The 26,902-nt window shown below is 46.6% G+C and overlaps 2 protein-coding genes across 3 annotated transcripts in view; one reads left to right on the top strand and one right to left on the bottom strand.

Annotated features, from left to right (window-relative positions):
- LOC105683211 (two pore potassium channel protein sup-9) overlaps positions 1–26,902 on the bottom strand; it is a 97,870-nt gene that overhangs the window by 23,505 nt on the left and 47,463 nt on the right. The window contains exon 1 of one of the 2 annotated variants that reach the window (XM_048656554.1): positions 19,293–19,653. The exons of the other annotated variant lie outside the window; for it this stretch is intronic. The gene's annotated coding sequence lies outside the window, so the exon portion shown is untranslated. Of the gene's footprint in view, positions 1–19,292; positions 19,654–26,902 lie in introns of those variants that run through there. 2 annotated transcript variants of the gene reach the window in all.
- LOC105683206 (OPA3-like protein) lies at positions 25,656–26,510 on the top strand. Its single transcript, XM_012395652.2, has 2 exons — positions 25,656–25,928; positions 26,265–26,510. The coding sequence occupies exons 1-2, from the start codon at positions 25,656–25,658 to the stop codon at positions 26,508–26,510; spliced, it is 519 nt and encodes a 172-aa protein (XP_012251075.2).

Genomic DNA, 26,902 nt, shown 5'->3' with positions numbered 1-26,902 from the left:
ACTCTGCGGGGTCTCGCGTATCACCGCATCCAGCGACTTCGCAACACCGAATTTCGCATCCGGGTAGGCGTGCAAGGTTGTAACGTACGCGAGATGGCGAATCTGCAGAAATGAAGAGCGGAAGTGACGGTGGGGGTGGGGTGCGGAGGACCCCGTAAGGGATGGAGAAAGTTGCCGGGCAAATCTCCTTCTCCGAAGTTGGTGTGACCGACTACACCTATCTCTCGTGTGTACGCACACGTGTGTGCGATAGCGCATACGCGCTACGCGGTATAACGTGGGTCACACGGTATATCTCTGATAAATTTCAGAGTAACACGAGCGACGGAATTTTATGTGATTCGATATCCCGCGGACCAACCAACCACCCCTCCCTGCACGGTCGACCGCAACTATACTACCTTCGGCTGGAAGACGTGGGATTTTCATATCCCTGTTCCACTTTTTATGACCGCGTGGAATCAAGATTGGCTTGGCTATGGAAAAGAATAAAGAATGAGAAAAATGATTTATTGAAGATTATATGGTCGAATGCAACAAGTATCTCCCCGTATATTAATAAGAGGGCGGAACCGGAGAGAGAATTTCGAGTAAATTCGGTAGTTTGAATTTTTCAAAAATCTCGATCAGTTGAACGAAGGTACGCCGTAAGGGTGCGCGATGTAGCAGGAAATGTTGAAAATTTCAACGAGCCGTTGCAGCCGGTCGCATTTACAAGTGTAGTTCACGCGACGGTTCACCACCCGCGTTTTTAACTAGATGCGGCATATGTATGAGAGAAAATGTGGATGAATTATTATTCGTTTTGTCTTTTTGCTCCTCTGTTCGCTTTGTTACTTTTCTTTTTTTTTTCTCTTCTTTTCATTCTGTAATCACGGATCGTAGGGTGTTTAAATTGCGTTTTCCGTACATATGTAAAACTAGCGTATGATTCGCGCATTCTACTTTCGCTGGGAAAATTTTTGTGCAATTTCGTTTTTTTTTTTTTTACTCCTTTTTCCGGGGGGGGGGGGGGGGGGGGGTAGGGGAATTATCGCCACTCGTCGAGGTAAAGCTGATCCGTGTTCTCGATGCATTGAGACTTACTATCGAGAAAATTGAAACAGCGACTTTCGTTGTCGTATTTGCTTTTCCGGGTTTTCCTTCTTTTTATTCCAACGAAACTGCCGCGGAGACTTTCGAGGGATGGGTGACCAAGGTTCAGTAGTTCCCGCAAGTTTTCGAAACGTCTTCGTGTAACGCACAGGTGAATACACACACCTGTGAACGTACACGTACATATATGTATATTTCCTGCAGATCCGTTTAGACGTTCGAACGACGCTATTTTCGATACCGTCTGCCTCTCTTGCCTGTCTTCACCCGTCTCACGCGAAACGTCGTTTTCCTCAACCTTGTATTTTATCGGCAGCGAGGAAAAATTCATACGCCACCGCAGCGCGGCAGAGATGAAACGACGCCGCGTACAATGTAACTCTACCTCCGTAGCTGGAGTGATTTTTAGAATCGTCGGATTTGCAGCGCTGAATTCGCCGCGAGGTAACCCGATTTTTACCAGAGACCATATGGGATATGTATTCGAAAGTACGTACAACATATGTATATGCGCGTCTGTACAACGCGACCATATTGCTCGAAATTTTGTGCCCCGCACTTGAGGAGAATTGACGTCACGCAGAGGAGGTCGGATGGGTCGAAGGGGAAATTTTAAACACCCTCGATATTTGGCGAACACCGTCCGCCGAGACCTTGCCGATCAAATTACCTGACCACTCCCGGCGCCCTCGAGATTTTTGCGCGTGTGTGTGTGTTTTTTACTTTTTATCAAATCCCGTGAAAAATGGATCCTCCGATGACCTTTTGACCCTGCTCTCCCTCTTTCTCTCCGTTTGTTATTTCTGCGGACAGTTGAAATATCGATTTAACGAACCTATCTCGATTTCCCTTCAGATTCGCGTCTCAATCCTTCGATTGTGTCACGCGACTCAAGGGGTCCAGATTTTCCCGTCCACTGGATTTTCGGATCCACGTGAAATTTATTGAAGTAAAAAAAAAAAAAAAACTGAGACCCGAAGCGTAGAGATTTTCGGGCAATTTCGTCAAAACCGTCACGGAGGTCACGTGTCGCGTTATTTATTTTTTTCGAACGTAGTGGCCAGAATTTGGCTGCATAAAAGCTAAGCAAAGTTCGGGTTTTTGATTTATTTCAAGTCGTAAAACCTGACGGGATCCGGAATAGAAATTCTAATAATGTTCGCGAGCAGCACTTTCCGAATGGTGCATACGTCAGCTGTGAGAAATTACAAGAAAATCCACCCGTAGCGTGAAATTCTATTTCTATTGAATCGATTCTCCTCGTGTTTCTGCTAACACGAATCTTCGTATTGCACGAAACAAGTAATTGTGGAAATGACGTTCGATCGCAGTGTGATTAAAATTTCTTTCATCAAACTCCGGAGTAAAAAAAGAAAAAAACGAGGACGGAACGAAAATCTGTAACACTCTAACGACCTGTTATATATTTCTACGTTTAGAACGACGCGACATTGTATCAATTATTCGGAGTAAAGTAAAACAAAGAAATGAGGGAAGGAAGGTAGGAAGAAGGAGCCTCTTTTCCGGCAACTAAAAATTTATAAAAAAGAAACCGCGGTCACGCCCACGGTCACGCCTCGTCGGAAAATATAACGAAGGGATGACAAAGTCCCCGGCGTTCCAAAGGCGAAACGATTCGTTTTTTCAGGGGTATAAAGCTGGGGCGAGTTATACCCTCGATTTTATTTATTTTATTCATCCGTTCGTTCGGATGTCTTTCCGTGCCGTAAATTTCGCTATAATCCTGACCTTCCAAAGTTTAAATTAATTCCCCTCAGACGGGCGAATCTCCCTACCTCACCCCCTACCTACCTCCCCCCCGTTACTCCCTGTCGAACGACAAATCTCTCCTTTCTCCCACGACTCTCCGCAATCGTCGTTGAATCGTGAAATCGTTAAAATCGTCCTGCGCGATAGGGGGAAGTTTTTTGCACGAGAACTCTACAGGTATCCAATTCCGATGACCTTGTTTGTGTACCTCGCATGCCCTTAAAAATTTTCCCACCCTCGCACCCCCGTTTCAGAGGGAACATTCTCGAGGTGTTCCAGCTATAAAGACCATCATAATTATCCTGCTTTTTTCACGCCTCTGGATTTTTTCTGCGGGTGGAAATCGAGGGAATTTGGGTTTTATTCTCCTGGTCCGGGTTGGGCGATTTTTTCTTTTTTAATATTGAACTTAGAAAACGGGGGGTCCGGTAAAGTCCGACTGTGGTCGAAACCAACCGCGCAAGTTTGCGAGAATTTCAGATGAGCACAGTAAATTTTAGGGGTAGGAAAACACCGCTTATTAACCTGGCAGAAAAACCTCCCTTCTCGTTTGCTCGTTTCTGTTGCATTTTTGAAACGCTCCGTTACTTTTTGCCTGCAGAGACTGATGGACTGTAATGAAAAAAAAAAAAAAAGTAGATGAATGGATGGAATAAAATAAATTGGAGCGTTCCTGAAATTGGAGACAAGAAATATCGAGACTCGCCGTTTCATTTCGTATCTCAATATATTTTTCCAGACATCGTTACCCTCCCCCCCCCCCCCCCCCCCTCCGCCCCCGTATTTCCCATTAGATTTACAAATATTAGCTTGCGTTTTATCGTCAACAGAATCACCTACACATTCGACGAAATTGTGCTTCGATCAACTCTCTCTCTCTCTTTCTCTCTCTCTTCCCTCTCTCTCCTCAAAGTTCACCGCCACGAAGATAGACTGAAAAATCACGAACTTAATCCCTTGAGGTCTGAAATACGTCACAGTGGATTTGTCGGACATGATATCGCGAATCGGTAATAACTGGGAACTAGCGTCTATTTGAAGCTAATTCGTTTATCGTAAAACCAATCGAGCTGGGTCAACTAGTGAATTATTCCCGACCGCGTCGAGCCGCAGTGCGCAAACTGCGCCGATGCCGCAGGGTTTGTTCCATGGGAGCGACCCGGAGGACCCCGGGAAACTCTCGTCGGACGCGGGGGATGCAGGGAAGAGAAGAGTGGAGAGAAAAAAACAAAAAAAAAAAACAAAAAACAAGAAAACAGGGGGAGGTATAAAAATATGGGGTGGAGGAGGAGGGAGCCCTTGTAGCCTAGGGAGGGTACCGGGTCGACACGTGCCTCGCTCAGTTTACTTCGTCGATTTGGCCACCTGTTACGCGAAGGACAAGGTCCGTAACGGGTCCGAGAAGTCCGTCAACTTCTTATCAAACGCGAGCGGAGCGTGTCCCGCAACTCGGTCGAAGCGTAGGCGCGCGAAAAAATCGGAGGGGCAAGAGATCTTTGTGTTGAAATTTTTTTTTTTGCACCTCTTTATCGCACCCCGTTCGTCGTTGATTCTGATTCGACGTAGGGCCACGCGAGGAATCGGTTTATTTCCGTCTTTCCAACTCGCCCTCGAGTAAATGACGAATGTGCGAAAAAATGGAAACGATGCTTTTTTTTATTTTCCAAGTTTATGGATAACGAGGGGGGCGGGGCGCAACGTTTTCCGTACGTACGCCACGGTCACGTAGCCTACACGTAGCGTGGTTCGGTATTCCTACCGAAAGAACGTACGTTCTCCACTTCTTTTTTGTCGTTCCAGAACTTGGCTCGCGTTTCGTAGGAGAGATCCGCCGCTACACGTACGACGTTCCTAGGTAGGTACATATGTTTGCGCCGTGTGGATAATCTCCGTACATACCTACGTATATACGGGCTCGGTGGGTACATCGTGCCGTATCCTCATCAATAATTCATACCGGCTAAAGTCTCAGTGAAAGGAAGAGATCAGAAAAATCGTAACGTAGTGATTCGCAATGGAAATATTTATGGATACCTCACATCCTACTTACACGTAGCGCGCGCGCCGATCGAAGAAAATTCCAGCTCGACATTTGTTCGGACAAATGGGCTTTTTCGAGGCCAGGACAGGGGAGGAAGCGTCCCGGAAACCCGGTGACGTTTCGGGGGTTGAAAATTTTCGAACACGTCGGAATCGCATCGCCTCGATTCGAAGAGGTGCGACGGAGGAGGCCCGCGAGCGGACCGAATGAGAAAGAATACTCCCGCGGAGTGGCTGAGGGATACGCGGTGAGGAATATATAGCTGGATGACGCGGAGTTTATATTACGGCGTATATACATATATCTGCCCACGTAAAAATATATATAACCCGTGTAGGTAGGTGGGTGGGTAGGTAGGTGGGTAGGTGTACGTGTGCGGGAATGCTTTCACCGCAGAGATCGGGATGCGGTCGATAAAAGTTTGACGCATTGACATCTGCTCGGTGGGAGGGACTGCACGAATTGAGAAAATATAGGAACGCGGCGATGCTGCTGTACGTACCGCGCCTCGAACCGGCGTCACGACGCGCGACGAGTTCTGCAAACCGCGTCTGCATCTTACTTCTTCTTCTTCTTTTATTTTTTTTTCTACCCCCTGAGAAGTTCGAGCAACGCTCCGCCTCGCCGCCAATCAATCACGACGTCTAGACGCCCCCGGAATAACCGAATTCTCCTCAAAAAAACTTCGATACGACCGAAAACACCCCCGGCCCGCAGTCGCTGTTCGGATGTTTGGATTTTGAGAAAAATTCGGTGCTCCGTTTTTTTTTTTTTTTTTTTGAAAGAGTAACTCGTTTCGAGGGGCAGATTTCGTTCCCGGAGGATAACGATCAGAGTCGGTTCGTACAGGTGTACGTACGTATGTAATCGCGTACCCACACGTACGAAGTTGAAAGAGCCAACGGGCATGAATATGCACGTCAAGGTTCGGGGTAAGATCGCTTTCCTGCTCTGTAGAGCGCGAAATTTGTACCGGCTTGGCGGCCGGTTTTATACTACCACCCCAATCGGGGGAAAAGTTAACATAAGCCCAAGGTCACCGGTGCTATCCCCGGCTCCGTTTAAATATTCATATCGTTAAGCAGGCCTCCTCACTCGAGGCAGCAGATGCGGTTATACGCGTTATTATAATGTGACATTTTGACCCGATGATTATTCTACGGAATAATTAATACACCCTGAGACGGGTGGATTCCGGCTCGTTCGGATTTCCACTTTATTTTCGCGCGAGTTTTCGGATCGCGAGGATACAGGAGTGTGGGGGTGGGGGTGGGGTAGGTAACGTCGACGCGCCGCTTCCCACCTTCAGCTGCTGCAACTTCATCTCCTTTATTTCGAAAGCAAACAACGAGATGTATTCAAATATTCAGCGTTTCTCGTTCGACGAGAGAAAGACCTCAGAGCTCGCCGGAAAGCGGACTATTGAAATTTCCCCGTATCAGACGTTCCATCTTTGCAATCGATTCCGGTCACCCCCTTCCATCGATGTGTGTATAGGTGCGAAACTAACGTAGCTTCTTTTATACCGACGTTGGGAGTCGATGAAAAATACGGCAGCCAATGATCGTAGATTTTCGAGGATGAAATTATGCGCGGGGGGGGGGGTCCGAATGAAGAGCGTTCGATATCGGCGAAACATCGAAACGAGGATCCGTATTACGCGTTTCACCTTCACGAGCCGCGGATCACCGCGATTTCGAATTTCACCTATTTCATGCAAAATGAAGTTCTCAAAGTCACGGTGCAGCCGAGATAGCTGCGGGAAAATATCCGAGAGTCGAGAAATATCCCGGAGTGAAAATTCAAACTTTCTTATTATCTTCATTGAACGGAAAATTTTCAAGCATAACTTTGCCGCTCCTCGAACGTTGGAACTCAACATAAAGATATGGTAAGTACGAATGCAGATGTATTAAGTTTTCCAGCGTTTCCTCTCGCTGATATTATTAGCCGTGCGTACTAATTATACAATACGATCCGACGTCTACACGGTCGGAGATCGGACTCAGCTCTGCCGTGGAACGGGGGGTAAAAGTTACCTTCGGATAGAACGTTATCTCGTTCAAAGTTACCTTGCACTCACTCCACGTTATTATACAGTTCGTCCGTCTGCAGGACGATGTGGTTCCAGTCGTACCCGCTAATTGTGAGCCCTGCGCAAATAAACGCTGCAAGAGATTTCCAAATTTCTAGGGTCTCCCAATTAGCTATTTGCACGAGGGGTTGCCCACTTCATATCCATACCGAGCTTACACTGGAGATAAAAATTTGTTCAACCTCCAGATTTTGTGGATTAAACGAAACTATTCGAAGGACCTTAAACGGCTTCGCCGTACAACGTGATTTCGAATGGAACGTTTTTAGAACGGTGAAATTGCTTACAATTAGTTAAAAAAAACTTCGAACCGACTCGACTCGACCGTACAAACGAGGGAGTCGGAAGAATTCCGATTCGCCAGAGTCGCTGCGAATGACTCGACGCAATTCCGATTGACTTCGAGTAACTTTGAATGACTCTGAAATCAAATTTATCGAGTTCGCGTGTGTTTTCTCGGGAGGATTCGCGCCCGATCCACCGTTGCGAAAAATATTGCACGCGAAGAGGAGGGCAGATGAACGTGGGAATTCTCGTGTCTCGGATGGGCAAATTTCAAATTTTCCTCAACGTCATCGTAAGAGTGACGAAAATAGATAATCGTATTTCAACGTAGAGCGCACGCTCCCTCGTCCTCGTCCTCGTCCTCGACGATCAATTATTCCTCGTCGTTATCCTTGATATTCGTGGGAAAATATATCGAGGCTCGTCAATTTTGGGAACGCGTGGGATTCGATTGGAAATTTTCGGTGGTCCTAATCCTCCGTCGATATCGGAGGTAGAAGTAAAAAAGGACGCGAACAAAAGGTCCGGCGGATTCTAGTCCGCGGTCGATGCGTCCCGCGTAGCTTCGTAGCTCCGGGTGGCGGGTGTTCGGTGGTGCGGGTGAGGAGGCTGTTGCGAAAAATTGGCAAATTGCCGAACGGCGAATACACGGAGTGGCGGTACCAGACGCGGTTCGAGCGAGTGGCTGAGTTATTTCGTCGATCCGTCTCCGGTCCGTCGCTTCGGGAAATTCTATCGGCGAATAGCCGAACGCTGGCTGCGCTAACGTACCGCGATCCCTCCGCGAATATATAAGCCATAAAATCAAAGTTGATCACCGTTTTACTCGCAAACGAATGGCCGGCCGCCTATGAACCGCGCTTTTTATCTCCTCCGCGCCCAGCGCTGCTTCCAGCACTCCGGTTTCGCCGCACCGTAACCCCCCCCGGCAGCAGTTACCCCGCGTACAGATATCAAATCTCCGCTATTCCGATGCGATGCCGGGACATCCGAACCGATGTTGGAAACGCTCGGCTGACTAAAAATGGTCGAGATTCCCCCCTCGGAACGAAGATCTTTTGCGTTCGCCGTAACTCGCTTTAAAATAAAGACACTTTTTCACATACTTTATTGCAACGATTCCCCCCCCCCCCCCCCATAACGGATTACGGGCGAACAGATTTTTATGGAACGAGACGCCGTTACGTGGTCGGTTTTATCCAGGATTCCGGAATCCAGATTCAGAATCCGAATCGAAATACCTACTCTGCCTCGATTCCGTTGCTACCCCCCGAGTTAGATAAGGTAAAGTAAGGGGGACGGGGGTTTGTCTTTGGCGCAGGTCAGTTGGTCAGCGGCGTTCGGGGGTGTTGATTGATGATCGCCCCCGCGAGTATAGCGCGGATAGCGTTCCACGGTCAAGTAAAAAGTGACGAACAGATGAAACTGGGAATAAGAAAGAAAATTTATCGCTCTACATTTTGCAGCTTTACTTATGGTTGACAAATTTTCCCGCTCAGACGCTGCTTTTCATCTCGGATGTCGAGACGGCGGTGTGTACCGGAGGTGTTCCATTTCGAAGGGTGGATATACACGTGCGTTCCGAATGACTCGATCGTTGATGTCCGAAAATGTTTTTTTTTTTTTTTGCCGAACAGCGCCAGCGGTACGAAAAAGGGAGGGACAAAAATGTCGATTTTTTCGACCGCCCCGGCGCACCCCGCTAGTTTTTCACTCGTCGAAGGTCCGAGGGCGGATACGCGTCGACCTCAAGAAACGTCGTAAAACTCGAAATATCCTCGGGTTGTAAATGGAATCGTAACGCGTTGATACGTCACAGTAAAAATTTGACGTTATTCTCTACTTACCGATCCGCGAGATTCACTTATCGTCCGACAAGAAGGTACTACTCGTAAAAATCGATGAGAAACAAGGTTGTGGGATACGAGAATCGGCCATTAGCCATTTGCGCCAAATATATCGCTAGACAATTGACGCTGATCTCCTCCAAGCGTGACGTACATTTGCGGTAAGTGTAACATCGCGTGTCTGATGCTATATACGAGACGGGACGTGTGTCGATATACAAACTTTTGAAGAACATTTAAAGTAAAAAGGCGCATCATCTTTTCTCTGTACTTTTTTCCAAGCGAACCCCGAATCGGAAGCTCGGCTATCGTGGGATTTTTCATCGAATATAATCGGTTCGTTCTTCCCTATTTTTCCGTCACTTGACCAATTACATCTCCGGAGGGGATCGATGAACTTCAATCTACGGTATCCGATGCAATTTGAATATTATCGAAGTTCGGAATATGCGCGATACGAAAACTCGACGGTGCCCAGACCTCTTGAGCCAAAAATTCAGAGGAACGGATGGAAAGGAAACTGGAGGAACGTGAAGATGAAAAGAAAAAGCAAAAAAGGTACCAGTACGGAACGGTTTCGTTCTCGCGTGCGGTGTGTTCCGTCTGTGGGTAATTACGACGCGGTAGTATAACGGCGGCAGCGGCGTCGGAGGGATGAAGAGATATGGCTGAGGGTGGTTTGTAAGGTAAGCCAAGGCACAGAGCGTGGTATCGATTGGTCGGCTGGGCGGGGGCGGCGGGGGATGAAAAGGGGCGAGGGGAACGTTAAAGAGTGGGGACGTTCGCGGGAGCTACGACGCCCTCCCTCGTCTCTTTTACTCTCTGCGTACCCCTCTTTTCCCCCGTCGTTTGCAAAACCATCCCCCTCCGCCCCCTCCCCAGGCAACAACAAGCGACACGAATCCACTACCGGCTAGCTGATATGGAAGCTAACGAACCAATTACACCCAGATATAGATATAGATATGAATACACGTAGGTACCTGCAGTAGGGTGGTTTAGAAAAAATTATTTTTTTTTTAATTCCTTAGCATTGGGGCAGAAAGTGTACCTCGTGAAAATAGAGAAGTTTTCAGATGTGGAAAAAATTGTTTACTTGATATTTTGCGGTAGCCCACTCGTTTTTTTAATAAATAATTAATCAAGTGGGGTACTTCCAGCAAAGAAAAATTTTCCACCTAATGATTACTCGATCGATTGCATGAGTAGATGATTTTGGCTTTCAGATTTGGATTCCTGAGCTGATTATACGTGAGATTACTCTTGAAGAACCAAACAAAAATTCGATTTTTGAGCAGAAAATGAATCATTGTTTTAATTGGGTTTAATATGCTTTTCTTACGTATTTTGACCTCAGGAATCCGAATCTGAAAGAAAAATTGATCTATCTCTGAAATTGACCGAGTTATAGCCAATTTTCAGCTTTTTGGGGTCAAAAATTAAAAATTGATTTTTTAGTCTATATTAATGTAATTTGAGCTCAGAAAACCGAATCCGGAAGAAAAATTGGTCTATTTTGAAAAATGACCGAGTTATCCTCATTTTTTCGCATTTTTTGGTACAAATTTGAGGATATCTCGATGGGAAAAAATCGTAGCTCAATTTGGACAACGGATTCGTGTTCCTGAGGTCAAAATACCTAAGAAAAGTGCCATACGATCAATTTTAAAAAATAAAAAATTTTGGCCAAAATTTGAAAAAATCGTAAGGGGTACCCCTTGGAAAAATCTCAAATTTTGACCAAAAATTTTTATTTTTTAAAATTGATCGTATGGCACTTTTCTTATGTATTTTGACCTCAGGAACACGAATCCGTTGTCCAAATTGAGCTACGATTTTTTCCCTTCGAGATATCATCAAATTTGTACCAAAAAAAGCGGAAAAATGAGGATAACTCGGTCATTTTTCAAAATAGACCAATTTTTCTTACGGATTCGGTTTTCTGAGCTCAAATTACATTATTATAGACTAAAAAATCAATTTTTTATTTTTGACCCCAGAAAGCTGAAATTTGGCGATAACTCAATCAATTTCAGAGATAAATAAATTTTTCTTTCAGATTCGGATTCCTGAGGTCAAAATACGTCAGAAAAGCATATTAAACCTAATTAAAACAATGATTTTTTTTTTGCTCAAAAATCGATCGAGTAATCATCAATTATTCGCTGTTGGGAGCGGAAAAATTAAGACATATCGATTGGTTTCAGTCGTAGACCCACTTTGATTCGTCGCAATCCATGCATGGGTCGAAATATTCTAAAATTTCTCGGTCTACGAGTACGGGGTATCCAGCCCGAGCTTACAACTGGAGTCAGGTAGCCACGGGCACGCGGTTTGTTTTGGGGCGTCACCTCTGCTCAGCCCCCAAGGTGACGTCTCACAACAAAGCGCTACGTTGCTGGCTACCCGATTCCAGCAAAGCTCGGGCTCCCCGACTCAACTCCAATTTGAAGTTAAAAGAGAGCATGACATTTTTTGATTTTATACTTGAATTACAAAAATAATAGGACATACATTTTGAACGGTGAACGAGTAAAAAATAATCGCAATCGACAATTTGTAGATATTTTCTATGATTTTTTACCAAAAAAAAAAAATTGTTTTGCTGGAAGTACCCCACTTGATTAATTATTTATTCGAAAAACAAGTGGGCTACCTCAAAATATCAATTAAAAAATTTTTTCAACCCACCCCAACGTACAGCATGTAGACGTAGAGCTTCGTTGGAACCGGTCGGCTTTAGTTGTCGTATTCTAGAAGTAGTTAAGTTTATAACTATTCGTGCTTCATCCGAGTGACGCGACGCCGCGAATCAAATCGATGCACAACAGGTAAGAGGGTGTCTAGACTTTTCATCCCTCGCTCCGCTCCTCTTCCCTCCCTTCCGTTCGCCGCCCCGTCCCCGACGGTTTTCTTCCTCCCGCCTCCTCCTTCCGCTTGCTTTACTTTAAACATCTTCTTCGTCTTTTTCTCCTCCGATCCCCGACCGCTGTATTTCTTTCAGGAGTTTCGTCTCTTATCTCATGAGAAACACGTGTGCGGCCGCATCGCAACGCCTCGATTCTTCCGAAGACCAACGTTACGGAGATCGCGCGATAATGAAAATTACTCTCCGCTGTATTTTCGCGAGATTAGCACCGCGAAAATATCCGAGGAAATATCGCGGAAATCTAACGGCATTTCGAATCCCAATTGATATATATATGTATATGCCCCGTGCACCTCCGAGCGGCCATATTTCGATTTAATTGCTGAAAACATACGCGTCTGCACGAGCTCTAGAGTCTAGATGATATCGATATCGTCGAGTGAAAGGGACAATGAATTATCTCGTCGTTACGATTATCAATTTTCTTTAGCCTTTGATCGAGTCGGTCGGGGGTATTGAATGAAAAAATTAGTCACTCGATTCCGATTCGTTACCGGCGACAAGACGTTAATTCGGAAATCGACTCGGATGGAGTTTATAATGATAACTTAATCGGCCTGCAGTTAGAATTGTAATTACCGATGATTTGTGTACCTCTGTAGTGGGGTAATCCGCAATTGATTAGAAACGAGTGATCGTATATAATCCTAATCGGTACAATTGTACCCGTAATTCGCCTATCAATGTGGCGTGTATATCGCGCAGCCTATATAGTTTCATTAGAATCGCGCGGCCCTCCGAAAATCAAAATCAATTACCGCCGTACGCGCGATTGTATTTTTTTACGCGAACGGATAATTTAGTCAAAATTGTTATCGAGCCAGACGATTTGCGGGACGGAAACAACCGGATCATTATCAATCATTATCGCGGTGACGTCGCGTTGCATGCATAACAAATTTTACAATTGAACAAACGATTACGCAATTGTCATCGATTGTATGGAAATCATTGAATATCATCGATATCGTTAATTTAATCGCGGACGATCGTCGGAGCGAAATTGTTCTTAACAAAAAGATTTCAACGTTCGATACAATCTCGGTAAATATTCCTAATTATCCGGAGTAGATCGAACGAATATCAGCGGCGAATCTCAACGCTTCTCAAATTTATTATCCGCAGGGTCGTAAATTAGATCGGTTATACCCGTAATTAATGACCAAGTGTAAAATAACGCAAAACTCGTTACCCGACCGCACGCGGTAGACGCGCTACTCCGTTGATCGATCGAAGCTCCGATCGACGGACGATCGAAAATCATTGATAAAAAAGAAATCTGAATCGTGATCGAAATTAAGCGATCGTGTTTTATCATTTTTTCATCACCGCCCTAACTTTTTCGACACGACAATCGAGTGCAACACCTTTGAAAATTGCCCATCCGGAGCGCGATGCCCGGCTGATATCATATCGGGGCGTAATCGTGTTCCCAACTGGGTATCTGCTTACCGCTTGTTACCAGAATTTTCTATCCTTTCTCGCGGCGTGTCCCTCCGCTCCCTCTTCTCTCTCCATTAGCCGGAATCGGGGCATTGCCCCTCCCTCCCTCCCGTCCTCCCGTCCTCCTCGTCTCTTCGGATTCGCTCCCGAATAGCGGGTGGAAACCCGTTTGAAACCTTTTAACCTAATAAATTATGAAACTTGAGCCCGTGATTAATGAGATTAATGACGGGACGGGATGGCCGGTCGCCGCTAGACTCCTTCATTGGGGGCCAATCAAAGCACCCGCCAAACATCCCCCTCGCTATTCACCCCCCCTCCCTCTTACCCGCGTCCTTCGGACAACGTCTCCGGCCAACAAAGCCTTGACCACAACGGCGAAAGCTCACCGACGAACTACCGGGAATATTCGCGGCAGTTCACCGAGTCATACGTTATACTTCACCCTCGAACTATAATGGAAACGGACGAGAGAATTGTAACGATGTACGAAGCTCTGTCTTTCGACAAAGGGCGAGGATCTCGTGATCAACAGCGGCGTTTTCACCCTTTTTTTTTGGCATTATGAGATAATTGACACGGTGTTACGCGCTAATCGCGCGGTACCTAGCGTAATACTTGAGTCCAAAAGTTTCTTCAATTTCCTTCGATTATTTTTAGACGTCATAATTGTCATTTGGTAATGTCTGGTACCGAACCATAACCAACCGCCCAGCGATCGGACCTTCGGTTCGACAGTGACGATGGAGTGCAATTAACCCATCGAGTGTGATATTATTTTCTACGTAATGCGAGTTTAGGTTTTTCGCGAATCGAAAATGGCGAGCGTAAGGCCAAATTAAAACCCGTTGAAACAGCGGACTCCGTAGGCGAATATAAGCGTCATTTCGACATTCTGCCAAAACAGGATAAGCCAGGAGGCAGAAAAGGGGGATACGCGACGCGCGGGGGAGGGAAGGGGTCGACGGAGTCTGGGGGTGGATGAGGTGGCCTGAAAATCTGGCAGGCGATCCCACCGCCCGTTGACGTCATTCGATGGAAATGGACCCGCACGTTATGTACACCCACAACGGCATCGCGCGGAGAATCACTCCGGACGGTATAGAGAGAACCGTGTGACGACGAGTAGGTACTCTCATCGGAATACCTATCCAAGGGGTGTCCCATTTCCACCGAAATTTCCACGCCCAAATAAATCCAACAATTTCGCGACCGTTGTTCTCGAAGAGATTCGGAGTACGCGCGAAATGTGGAATTCAACGGTCGGGCCTGCGAAAAACGGTCTTTGAATTTTTCCTTGTTTTTTTTTTTAAAGTGGAAATTTTAGCGAGGGGCGAGGAAGATCTAATATTTGCTGTATTTAAGGGCAGCTTTTGCAGCTTTTGCGTGTCGCGGAAGTCGAATTTTAACAATAATGAAATTTCATCCCACCTTGACGAAGGTCGTATATCCGGAACAAGGTACAGGCCAACTTGATCAGGGAGACAAGAGATTTATAATTGGATTTCGAGTCACTTACGGTTGAAGCCCTCAAAAATCTGCTTGAAAATAAACCGGCTTCAACTCTTGAGAGCCTTTTTCCAAACGACACACGCCCGGTCATCCGTGCGTCGTCTCTTCGCCAACTTTGTCCCCCCGGCAAGGGTATTTTACGAAGGCGGGGGGAGAGAAGGGGCGGATTTCGATAGTTGCGAAGAATTTCGGAGCCAGCTTACAGCGGGAAAAACTTCCGCGGGACAACCTTCGCCGAGCGGATTACAATTGAGGCACATGTGAGGAAGGAATCGCGTCGCAACGTGCGATTTCCGATTTTGATCCTTCCGGCTTGAATTCCTCGGGATCGATCCGCGCATTGCGGGTTCGTCGATTCGCGTTGCTGAAAAATTTATTCAAAGGCAAAAAGAAAAAACAACGAAAAAAAATGTGTCGCGATCGAATATCGTTTAACTTATCTTTTGCGGGCAATCGGCTCCGAGGCAGACGTCAAAACGGCCGAAAGATCGAATCTCGGGCGAAAAGTAGAATACTTACAAAGCTTCTCGTTAGATAATCTCGCAGCCGATTGGCTGAATCCGTTTGAGCGATCCACTTCCCTCCTAAGTGTAGTCAGACAACACGGTAAATGCATTACACCGCACGTCAGGTATTCCTCGGCGATTACACCGCGGATCCGTCACACGAGCATCTCTCAGCCTCGAGCCGATTCCCCTGCGTTATCGAGATTGTCTCGTTATATCGATCCCTTGGATGTCCGATTAATAAAAATTATTGGTTTTCAAAATTCTCATCGCAGGTAGAAAAACAAGGATTCCTTTTTCCCGTCGACGTCTTTCCTTGAAACTCTCGGTGCCCAGCTGCAGCTGGACGAATACTCGAAAAAATCCATAAAATATAAATTTACTCGATATCCATACTTTTACGAGAGCACTTTCCGTCGAACGGTTGTGCGGATTCTACGTACCACGTCCCATTGATCCGTACCTCCTGGGAATCGAGACTCATTATGCGCCAGAAAGTTCGCACGTTGTGCTCGAAGGGGGTGCGGATGGATACGGCGTGGGATGCACCGTACGTATCTCGATGCGTCGAGTTTCACGGTAGCCAATCAACTCGCGACACGTTAACTAATAGTTCGAATAACCGGCGATATCAGCCGGTGCTATTATCGAGCCACGACGAACTATTGACCGCATCCGACCGAATATCGAAGGAATTTTTTACTCCACCCGAGGACGTTGGGGGTGAAAAAGTCGGTGGCTACCGCGGGTACGCGGATCCCGTACCGGTGGAAATTCGAGAGCGTCCGCGAATATCCGAAGCTGCGTACGGTACGCGTATAATTTCGGAAATAATTAGCCGGGCAGCGGTGCGAGCGAAAGTAGATACAACGGAATTCGACGATCGGCCTCGCGGCGAGTTTCGGACGGGGCTTCGCGCGCCCGGATAGAATTATATTATACGTTCGAGTAAATTTATATCGGCTCCGTCCGCGTCGAACGGCCGTTGCGATAATCCGTCCGCGATGATCCATTTTCCGTCGAGGTGCGAAAAATTTGGACACCAGCTCAACCGAGTTTCGGGTTAATTCGGTTAGGGGATGTTACAACGGAACGGAAAATCGGTAGCGCGACCTTCCCGGTTATCGCGGCGTCGTTTACGTCGGCGGCGATATATCGTCGCTTCTTTCGTCGTATCAATGGGAGAGCTGAGTGTCCCCCGGAAATTGTTCGGAGTCACGCGTGCCGCTGGCAATGTCGTGATTTTCGCTACGCTACCGTTACGCCCCGGTCCGCCGGGCGGACGTCCATTCATTAAAAAGCCTCGCTCTTCCAGGCCATTCAGAAATATTTGTCCCGCGCGAGAATCGATGGCGAATTTCCATAGATACCGCGTCCAGGTTCTGTCGGGTTAAATTTCCGAAAAAAGGAGAATTTAGACGTTAATCGAGTTGGAACTGCGGGGTTTGGGAATTACGATTATCGTCGTCGATGGTTGAAAATCGTAGAGGATGTATCGGTTACAATCAGATGCCGTGTATCTCCGCGCGGTGTGCACAGATTCGTGTTATACGATTCGCCATTTTCGCCGAGCGATCACTTTCAATCGGATATCAAACCATTTCGGTCAAAGTTCTCGGGGTTCCGTTGTTCACACACCGCGCTTCCTCGATTATCGGCGTTTCGAAAGTTTTAAATCGAATGGTTGATCGGACGCGATCGACGTGTTCCGCATCGTTTCGATATAAAATGCGCATATACCCACGTTTCAGAAATACCCGCTGCAACGAGCTGATTATTTTATCGGACTCGCGCGCATATTCTAGTCGAACCCGTTAATTTTCAATCGCCTAAAATTTCGCCTGAAGCCGTCCGTTTCTGTACCCGCCTAATTTTGGACCGATCAATTATTCAATTCTCTGAGTGCCTCCGAAGATATGCTTCTCGTTTTTCGTTCTTCGAACTTTGAACGAACGGTTACCGCCGATCGACGTCCGAGATGGTGAGGATATAAAAAAAAACGAAAAAAAAATCTCACGAATTTGGAATTTGCGTCCAAATTAAAGGACGTAGAAAATATCGCGTGTCACCTTCGCGGTTTCATCTCGCGTCCCCGAGAACTCGGCAGAAGAGAAAAAGTAAAAGAGAAGAAAAAAATTCACTCCGAGTGTCTGTAATAAATTAGTGGAAAAGCTGGATAAATTGATTTACGTATCGAATAATTCGTAGCTAAGCGTCGGTAACGGTTATCAATTCTCTGGATATATTATACTCGCCTCGTACACACAAGGGTTATAAATTCCCAACGATTCTGTAATAATAGACGAAGGAGTCTGAGATATTTATTCGCGAAATAGAGTGAGCTCTGACGTAGGTAGAGGGAGAGTAGGTAACTCAATACCGCGTCCTGCGACTCTGACCGTTTTGCCGGGAGTGGAAGAAAAAGTGTAAGAAAAATTTTCCCGGAGAAGAAAAAAAAGCTCCTCGCATCCGCAGCGTAGCTAACGGGTGGGGTTTCGTCGGTCGGGACCCCCGTTTTCAACCCCCTCTCTACACCGTGTGCGATAACTTTGGCACAACGTGCACAGGTTGAGATTAATTCTCGACAAACGCCGCGTAGACGGCTGTTCGAATAAATGTACGTTACGCAACAAATGCTCATCTACTAAAATGTACTTTTATTCGCGTACACGTACGCATGGAGGTATTTTACCTACGTGTAAAAAAATGTCGGGCAACGAGGAGGACGATGCGTTTTGCACGCCGGTATCATCCCCGCGTGGCACGCGAAATAGTTACGCGGGGATGGGGTGGTGGTTACGTGTCCAAATAAATACGGCACAAATGAATGGGAATGTAGATTTTCGCGTGAGAAGCTGCCGCAGAGGGGAAGATCCGCGGCTGGCGCGCCGCGCGACGACGTCCGCGAGAGTAGAAACGAGGGTTGGAAGTGGCGGAAGAAGAGGTGGTCCGAGGGGAGGAAGGGATGGCCTGGTTTCATTGAACCTTGCACCACATACATCCCCCTCCTTCCCCTCCCCCTCGTCCCTCCCCCTCGTCCCTCCCCCTCGTCTCGCGCCACCGTCCGCCCCTCGCGACCTCTCATACTCCACTTCTCTTTTCACCCTCCGCTGCCGCCGAGCTGCAGCAGCCTTGTGGCGACGCGAAAGAGGGAAAAGTGACGGCGGGGGGGGGGGGATAGGGGTGGAAACGGGGGCGAGGGGGTTGAGGGGAGGCGACAAGAGCCGGCGCCGAGGGGTTGGCCAGAGAAAGAGGAAAGAGGAAAGGCTATGCATAGCTCTCCCGGGCTATATATAGGTCGGTCGTTTCTATAAATAGAATTCAAGCACCCCGTCGCTTGATATATGTATATATATATATATACATCGCTGTACATAGACGCGGCGCATGTATATTTATACATATACCTATGCGCGAAGGTAGATGGGTTGTGTTGTATATATGCATCGGACTGCGTGGCTGCCCGATGTGTACCTACATATATACTATTATGCACCCCCCATGTATCTACATTATGTGCACATGATATATGTACACCTGTAGGGTAAATACGTGGGGTATATCCGTACGCGTTCGAATATACATGGCCAGAAGCGTCGCGCGTAAGTATAATACACAGGTATACGTACGTACGTACGCGTTATACGCGTGCCTGACGCGACAAATGCCTGAGACGAACGAACGAAAATCGTCGGAATATTTACGAGCGAGAGATACGTGATGAAAAATTATAAATAGAATAATGGAGGAAAACTTGGCTGTTACGTACTGGAAGTATCGCAGAATCTTCCTCCGGTCCTCCTACGCCACGACGACGACTCGTAACGGAGCGGGTTGCGACTGTGCACAGGGAGGAGAAACTCATCGTCGGTAATAAATATCACTGGAGCTCCGCCGTTTCTAATTGGGGACACGAATTGCGCAGACTGCGGAACCCAATTTCAACCAACTTAATGCCGGGCAACTGAGTACAAATATATACCCACACAGGTACATGCAGTGTCAATAAAGTCGTACGTACATACGTACGTACCACACGACCAAACGGAATCGTACGTTCAACCGACTGCCGGAGTGGGGGAACAAAGGGAACGACGATTCAAAATATTTACATCGGAAGGAAGGACGTACGTCGTACACGACCGACGAATGAGACGGGAAAAATAAGAAATATGGACTACGTGAAATTGCAGGAGAAAAAAAAAAAGAACTCACGCTCACGCGGGACGGGGTGCAACGAAGATGCACCTTGGCGTCACCGACGAGTCCGTTGAAACAGCTCGTCTTCGTACGATGATATCTTCCGTTTCTTTACGCGGAATTCAGATCGGAGTGGCGGAAAATTTTTCAATATACACGAGAGCTTTGAACTCGAACGTTGAACGTCTCGGAGTTGCGAGTCGCAGATGTACTACACGGAGTATTTTCAAAGATGCTGACGCGTCGCACACGTGCGTTTCGTGTCGTGAACACGGCGAAACGTAGGTAGGTAGGTAGGGTATGTATACGTAGCGCGAGTCAACTCGGATCGTAGGAGAATCGTGAACGTGCACCTTATCTAAACGAGACTGTTTTCGCGACCCCTGCAGGCCACCGCGTCTCCCTTTTATTGCAAATTGTCAACGTGTCGTTGCATACGTGTTGACCTAACGTGACACGAAACGGCGAACCGGAGAGCCGAGTACCTGTACGGTGACGATTATACCTCCCGGAATCTCGTCGCTGGACAACAGGCCCGTTTTTATCTCCTCTTTTGCCGGATTTTATTATTTCGAAAGAGTTCGGCGAGACGAAGCCGAAGAAGCTCGCTTGGAAACTCTTACGTTTTTTGTCGTCGACAATCGCGCGCGAAATTAAATAGCGAAGGGGGAAAATAGACTACGTCGTCGGAATGTGTATGCGCGACGTGGAAATATGCTTTCCCAACGTAACGCGTCGCTTACGAATGTAGGATGCGTAGGTGTACCGGTTTTCATTTCATGCAATGGAAATGCAACCGCCGTACAGCTGTTGGAGGTTTGAACGTCGGTGGCTGACGAGTGGAGGGAGGATTATACGTACGTACGTACGTATGTAGAGGATACGGAGGCACATAATCTACCGCAATATGTGTACATGCGGTGCGGTATAGGGTAGGTACGTGTATCGGTAAAGGGATATCCCGGTAACGGGCTGTGTTCAGTCAAAGGTGTAATTTCGATTAGGAAATAGCCGTGGAACTCGCGACGTACGTACGTACGTACGTACCAGGTGGAACTCGGTTCACCTCAAAGCGAACCGTGAGAAAAAATGAGCGCCGGAATTATCGTTCTGCAGAAATTTTCACGTAGGTACGTGGTAGGGTCTCTTTTTCTCCTACCGACTTGACCGTGCGAATTGTTACCCAGATTTCAGGTTTTTGCGAATCTAGGTAGAGGAGACCCTCGAGTCAATTGTGACACGTAAAGATACGTTTGTAGTGTACGCTAAGTTTTTTTTTTCTGTCTGTTTTCTCATTTTTCCCTTTTTTTTTTTCTCTTCAAGAATTCACCTCACGCGAGAGGCAAATGTTGAACCAACGATTCCGCCGCCAAATGAAAGAATTTACATCAACTGACGAGCAATTTTCCTTTTCTTTGTTCTTCACATTTTTCATTCGGGCATCATTTTGCTCGACCCCGGATTAGGGGTGTCTTTATTTTGACGAATTAAAAAGTTTCAAATTTCCGCCTGGATTGAAGAAAGAAAAATTGAAAGAGAATTCAAAAAGGGACTCAAAGATGGAGAAAAAAGCTCGGAGGTTCGCGGGAGCGGGGAGACAAAAAATAATTATACAAAATAGAAGCGCGGAGTGTATCCAGTGGGTTATCCGGCTTTCTAAATCCTTATGGCTTTTCGAACAAATGGAAAACTAGCAAAGTTTTGCCTATATCGTATTATGAAATCCAAGCAGACGAGTTACAAAGTTGAGAGTTGGGCCAATCTACCCGCTCTATACCGCACGAAACCTGGATACAACAAAACTACTTTGTTCCATATTAAAATATACGTAAATTCTAGGGGGTTCCGAAGCGTCGTTGCGAAATACTCGGAGTCTTGGCGGCGATTACAGTATATCGTACGTATCCCGCAGAAACCAGAAATAAGTGAAAAAATTTTCGCCGACTATTTCGCAGTTCCTCTGTCAACCGATTTCAATTCGAAGTAATTTTCGACGTTGTACGTATTTTATTTTCATTTTCGTCAATTGAAATTCCAACATCGCTGGAGTCGGTGGAATAAAGAGGGGGAGGGGGTTAAAAATAATTACGCCATGTCTATTTCTCGGTCTCATCCGTATCTATAACGAAAGCATTAAAAAGTTGGAGACACTCGGCGCTTTTTAATTCGAGAGGTGAGATGAGAGAAAGTTTGAACGAAGAAATCTAGGGGGGCGAAAAGTATCTGTATAAGTTTGTGTAACGTAGGAGGGGAGGATAGGGAGGGGGGGGGGGGGCAATTACCCTTCGAAAGTGTTAATTTTATCCGGTAATAATTTTGTCGCGGAAAACTTAAGAGTTGCGCGGTTGTACGGGTGAAACCGCGTCGGGATAAATTAAAACCTGACCCATGGAAAGTGAAGCTTGGCAACAATTTTCTTTTATTCCTATTCCGACGAACAATTTCCATGGCAAACGAACCACCGGATCGACCGCGTTTTTCCGCGGTCTTCTTTGCCTAAATTCACGGAGATCGGAATGCTGTCCGCTACCCTCCGTACGTGGTCCGTACCGACGAAAGTGTCGAGTGTAAATTAGCCGAAACCTGATCATCGATTAGTTTGCGAAGCCAGCACGCGATGCTGAATAATTAACTCTGGCCACAATATGCATAACGTATGTACCTACATAAAATATACCTATAGGTACGCACGAACGTACCGAGTGGATATTTTGCACGTGCCATTTGTTTAGCGTAATAAATTCTGTTCGCAGGGGTGAGCAGGGTGGGGCCCTCTTCTCGCGAGCGATAATTTTTGATGGAAAAATTTCTGTGACGAAAAAAAGTACGAGCGAACGCAAGTTTTCGGTGAATTTCTGGTTCCGATATCGTTCGGTCGTTCGAAGGAAAAAACCAGATATCAAATAAATACGGAGACAAATAACGAGTGGTCGTTTTCTTTGCTTTCGTTTTTGCGCGTTACATTTTGTCCACCGATTTTTCCGACGGGTTTGAATTACAGCGGCTGGCTGCCGTTGGTTATCACAACGACCAATCCAATTTACATATTTAAGGGAGTTGATAAACTTTGAGACAATATTTATTGTTCGGGGGATCGCGTAATGATCTCGCTAAGCTGCGACGTTCTCCATTAAATCTTTTTCTCTCCGTACCGTACGACTCGCTTTCTTCCTCTCGGACAACTGGAACGTCATCGGATTTTAACGGGCGGCGTGTTAAATTTTTTTTCATCACTACAGATTCGGGAGGGATGGAATAACGTTGAATTTCGAGGAGTCGAGAGGCTGCGGGTGAGTTTGGCGCGAGTAGGCGTAGAAAGGGCCAGTCGAGTGCTCCGCGTTCTCTCCCCCTCGTAGAAATATGTATCATCTACTTATTGATTAACATCTCGCGGGACACGCGAGGCGCGAGGATGGGTACTATTGCGAATATAATACACGCACTCTATGAATATAGATTTGGTATTTCTGACCTATCGAGTTTCGCCCCGCCTTTTGACCCCGCAGAGGACAATGCGTAACGCGACCTTGTATTTTTTTTTTTTTTTTTGAGTACCGCGACTCCCCGAGAACAAACGGCGTATACCCCGCTGATTGGTTTTGGGCCACCCCCTTTTCTACCCCGTACTCGACGCTGTCGCCATGTCGATGACGTTAACAATAACAACGGTTTTCAAAATTCGAAAAAATTGGGACTGATGAAAATGAACGATACGAGAAATCGAAATGGCTCAATGAATCGGTTCGAAGGTCCCGATGAAATCTGCGGCGATGAAAAGGGCGAGCTGTGATTATTTCCCGCGATGGTTCGAGGTGGACGTAATACATCCTGACAGCGGGAAAAATTGTCGAATTATTTAGCGAAGACGTTGAATGAAATTCATCAGAACTTTTGACTAGGGGAAAAAGGGCGGTGAGAGAAGAGAGAGGAGAGAGTGAGAAGAAATTGAAGTGCAGGGGGTATAGCGTATTGGTCGGGGATTTTATTTTAATTTAATATCCAGGGAATACTTTTTCCCCGGATTTAATCCATGGGGTTTCTCGGTTCGATGTATTTCTGTATATATATATGTATATACCTCTATGTATCCGATGTACATGACCAGAGCCTAATATACACTTTGGTGAATTGACTGGGCTGTATAATAATTAAATTGCTTTGCTCCCTAGGGAAGTGGTGGTGCTGGCGCCGGCAGCTATAACAGACCATTTCACGTCTCGGATAAAGTCGTAAGTCCTGCGATACTCCTGCGTAACGTTTACCTCTGTAAAAGTCGTCCTTACCTCTCCCTCTCCCTCCGCCCCTCGTCGCTCCCCGCTCTCTATTCTCGTTAAGAGGCAAGTTTATCAAGTTCTCTACGAAATTACTTGAATATCCTCCGCGTCATTTACTTAAACGAATTTTCACTGCCTTGTAGCGGCCTTTATAGAATTCTAGTGAAAATTTCGTTTTCTCCCAAAGTGTTAAACTCATAGACGCGGACGGAGTCGTAAAACTTGTTTTGTGGAACGTCCGTCAAGCCGCCCGTACCCATAACCAGGCTAAAAAACACGAATAAATACCTCGATAAATAAAACAAACCGATACCAAATATCCCCGCGCAACGGCAAAAAAGATAGAATACCCTCTCTAATAGGATAGAGTGCTACAAAGTGCTGTCGTACATTGTATTCCGCTCGATACCGGACAAAATCAATTTTTCATCAACGCGCGTAAAAAATTTTTTTCATCCCTCGTATCCATTATCGATAAATTACCGCTCAACCTACTTGGTTTTTTTTTTTTTTTTCTTTCTTTCTCCGTTAAATTCGAAACATCCGACGTAATTGAAGAAAAAATATTCGCTCTCGAAACCGGTAAAACTGTTGTTGAAAACAAAATATATATATTTCTAGGACGTCTGCTGAAAAAAAAAAAAAAGATAAATAAATTGAAAAACTCGCCCACTCGACGCGTGTATTTCATCCCCGTACACGCATGTAAATGCCGTCGACTTTGTTTCCTGAATAAAAGCAAGCCACCGCGATGCCTCACCGGATAAAACTATCCGTTTCAGAATTGAAAGTCGAACGGATACAATGCAGGGCACGGATCGTGCACTCGGATGAAAAAAAAATTTGCTACATCGATTCGAGTCTCTTCACAATAACGCGGCGAACTTTGAAATAACCGCGTGCGTAACGTGTACGCTCCGTCAGGGCGTGGAGATGTAACGCGCTCGAGGAATCCGTTTCGGCGATTCGGTTAATTTCTGTGGAAAATATCAATTGTCCCGTGAAAAAGGGGAGGGTCCGATATCAAAGGACGGAGGTAAAGCCGAGGCGACGGACGGAGACGAACGTCCCGAACGGAGACGGGCGATTATTCTTCACGTGGAAATAACGGCGCTAACGATCGGCCGCGAAGGTTTTTCGAGCGTCGAATGAATCGCGCCCCCCCCCCCCGTAAATAATGTTCAGGATTTATGGGAGATGAGAGGTAGAGAAAAGAGGGCGTGCGGGCGTCCCGTAGCGGGGATAAAAAAAAATCAGACGTCTGAGAACCGGACGATTTCCGGAGATGATAATTGCGGACGTGATATGGAAAATTTACGGCCAACGCGTCAGCCGATATCCGATCGCAGTTCGACGGAAACTGCGCTCCGATATTTCAGCGGATTTGCCGATACCGTATGCGTTCGACGTCAGCCCCATCTGAAGTTTCCTACCGAGCACAACATCGAAAAAAATTCAAGACTCTCGCTGCCCCGAGTGAATTCCGAGTTTTGGCATCGAAGTCGAAACTCGCGTCGGCGAACGGTTTGACGTGTGCTCGATTTTGATGCGTTTCACGTGATCCAGAGACGCGGCGGACGGCAGAATAAAAGCGTCCGGACCGAATCGGAAGATAGAAAAATTAAAAGCGGCGACTCGGTACTCCGTCGGTTCCGACGATGTCACCGACGCACATGCCGGTCTTGAACCTGCTCAATCAATTTCTGAAACAAGTCTCAGGGCCCATGTCTTCGAGGATCGTCGAGTACGCGAAGGCTCACCCCGTCTTCAGACGCTACTTTCTCGTACTTCCGGGCCGGTGGTTTCACGCGGTGGATCTAAAAATTAGGAAAGACGTGCTCGAGAATAAAAGAGGGAAGGAGAAACGCGGAAAGGATAGGCGAGTCGACGACGATACCGCGATTGACGTTGGCGCGAAACTCATGAGCGAGGTACTCCACGTTTCACCCGAGGGGGGCTGACTACCCCCAAAGTTTTCGTATATCATCCGCACCGATAAGATCGAATCGGAAATTTCGTGGAATCGTTTCGAAAATCGTTTTCAATCTCTTGAATCGAAAGGATTAAAATTTCTCGATATTCAATGACGGATTTTTGATTTTATAGTATTTTCTCTATGCTCGTAGATTGTAAATTTCCGACGTATAATTCTCCCTTTGAAACAATCACCCGCCGTTTCGAAACCCCCCCTACCCTCCCTCCCTGTAAACTTCGCGACATAATTAATTTCCGCTTGCGAATATGCCGTTCGATGAACGCTGTTTCAGGGGATAATATTCCTGATCGCCGGATTGGGAGTGATGGCCGAGGTGACGCGAAGCGGTAGAAATTCGGCGTCGAGGGACAAGGTGAAGAGGGAACAGATGGAGAAGCTGATCGGGAAAAAAGACGAAATATCGTTAGCTCTGGAAAAACAGGCGCACATGATTAACAAGCTGGAGAAACTGGTCGACGAGTACACCGGACTCACCGCGAAAACCGCGTCCCCCGAGGATGGGAAAAAAAACGAGTAGCCGACCCCGCGGCTAATTTTCCAAACTGCGCACCCGATTCGACGTACCTGCGACACGTTGCACGTCCCGCAGTCCGACGATAAAATTTATTAATCCACCTACCGCGAATAGACGATAAATTTCCAAAGCGAATCGATCGAGCGACTCGGCGAATTTGTTACTTAAAAATTAACCGTGACGAGTGACTTCCGCTTCGCCGACGCAACATCACGTAGTCGAAAGCTCCGTATAAATAGGCAAACCGCGTTGGCTGGAATTAGCATGCTTTTGCATAATGGCAGAGCATGGTTGCGGCCGCGATGTGATCCGTATCGGAATAGCTGGGTAGAGACGTAACCTACCTACGTGTACCGTGGGTACGAATGACGGATAGAATAAAATTGACGCATGAA

Source organism: Athalia rosae, chromosome 6 (assembly GCF_917208135.1).
Source record: "Athalia rosae chromosome 6, iyAthRosa1.1, whole genome shotgun sequence".
Classification (NCBI taxonomy): Eukaryota; Metazoa; Arthropoda; class Insecta; order Hymenoptera; family Athaliidae; genus Athalia; species Athalia rosae.
This window is presented reverse-complemented; position numbering and strand designations above follow the sequence as displayed.

What these genes read in the sequence shown, in the direction of transcription:
- LOC105683206 (XM_012395652.2), top strand. Translation starts at nt 25,656, where the DNA reads ATGTCACCGACGCACATGCCGGTCTTGAACCTGCTCAATCAATTTCTG. An exon ending in GCGCGAAACTCATGAGCGAG is followed by an intron (nt 25,929 to 26,264) that starts GTACTCCACGTT and finishes ACGCTGTTTCAG; the next exon opens with GGGATAATATTCCTGATCGC.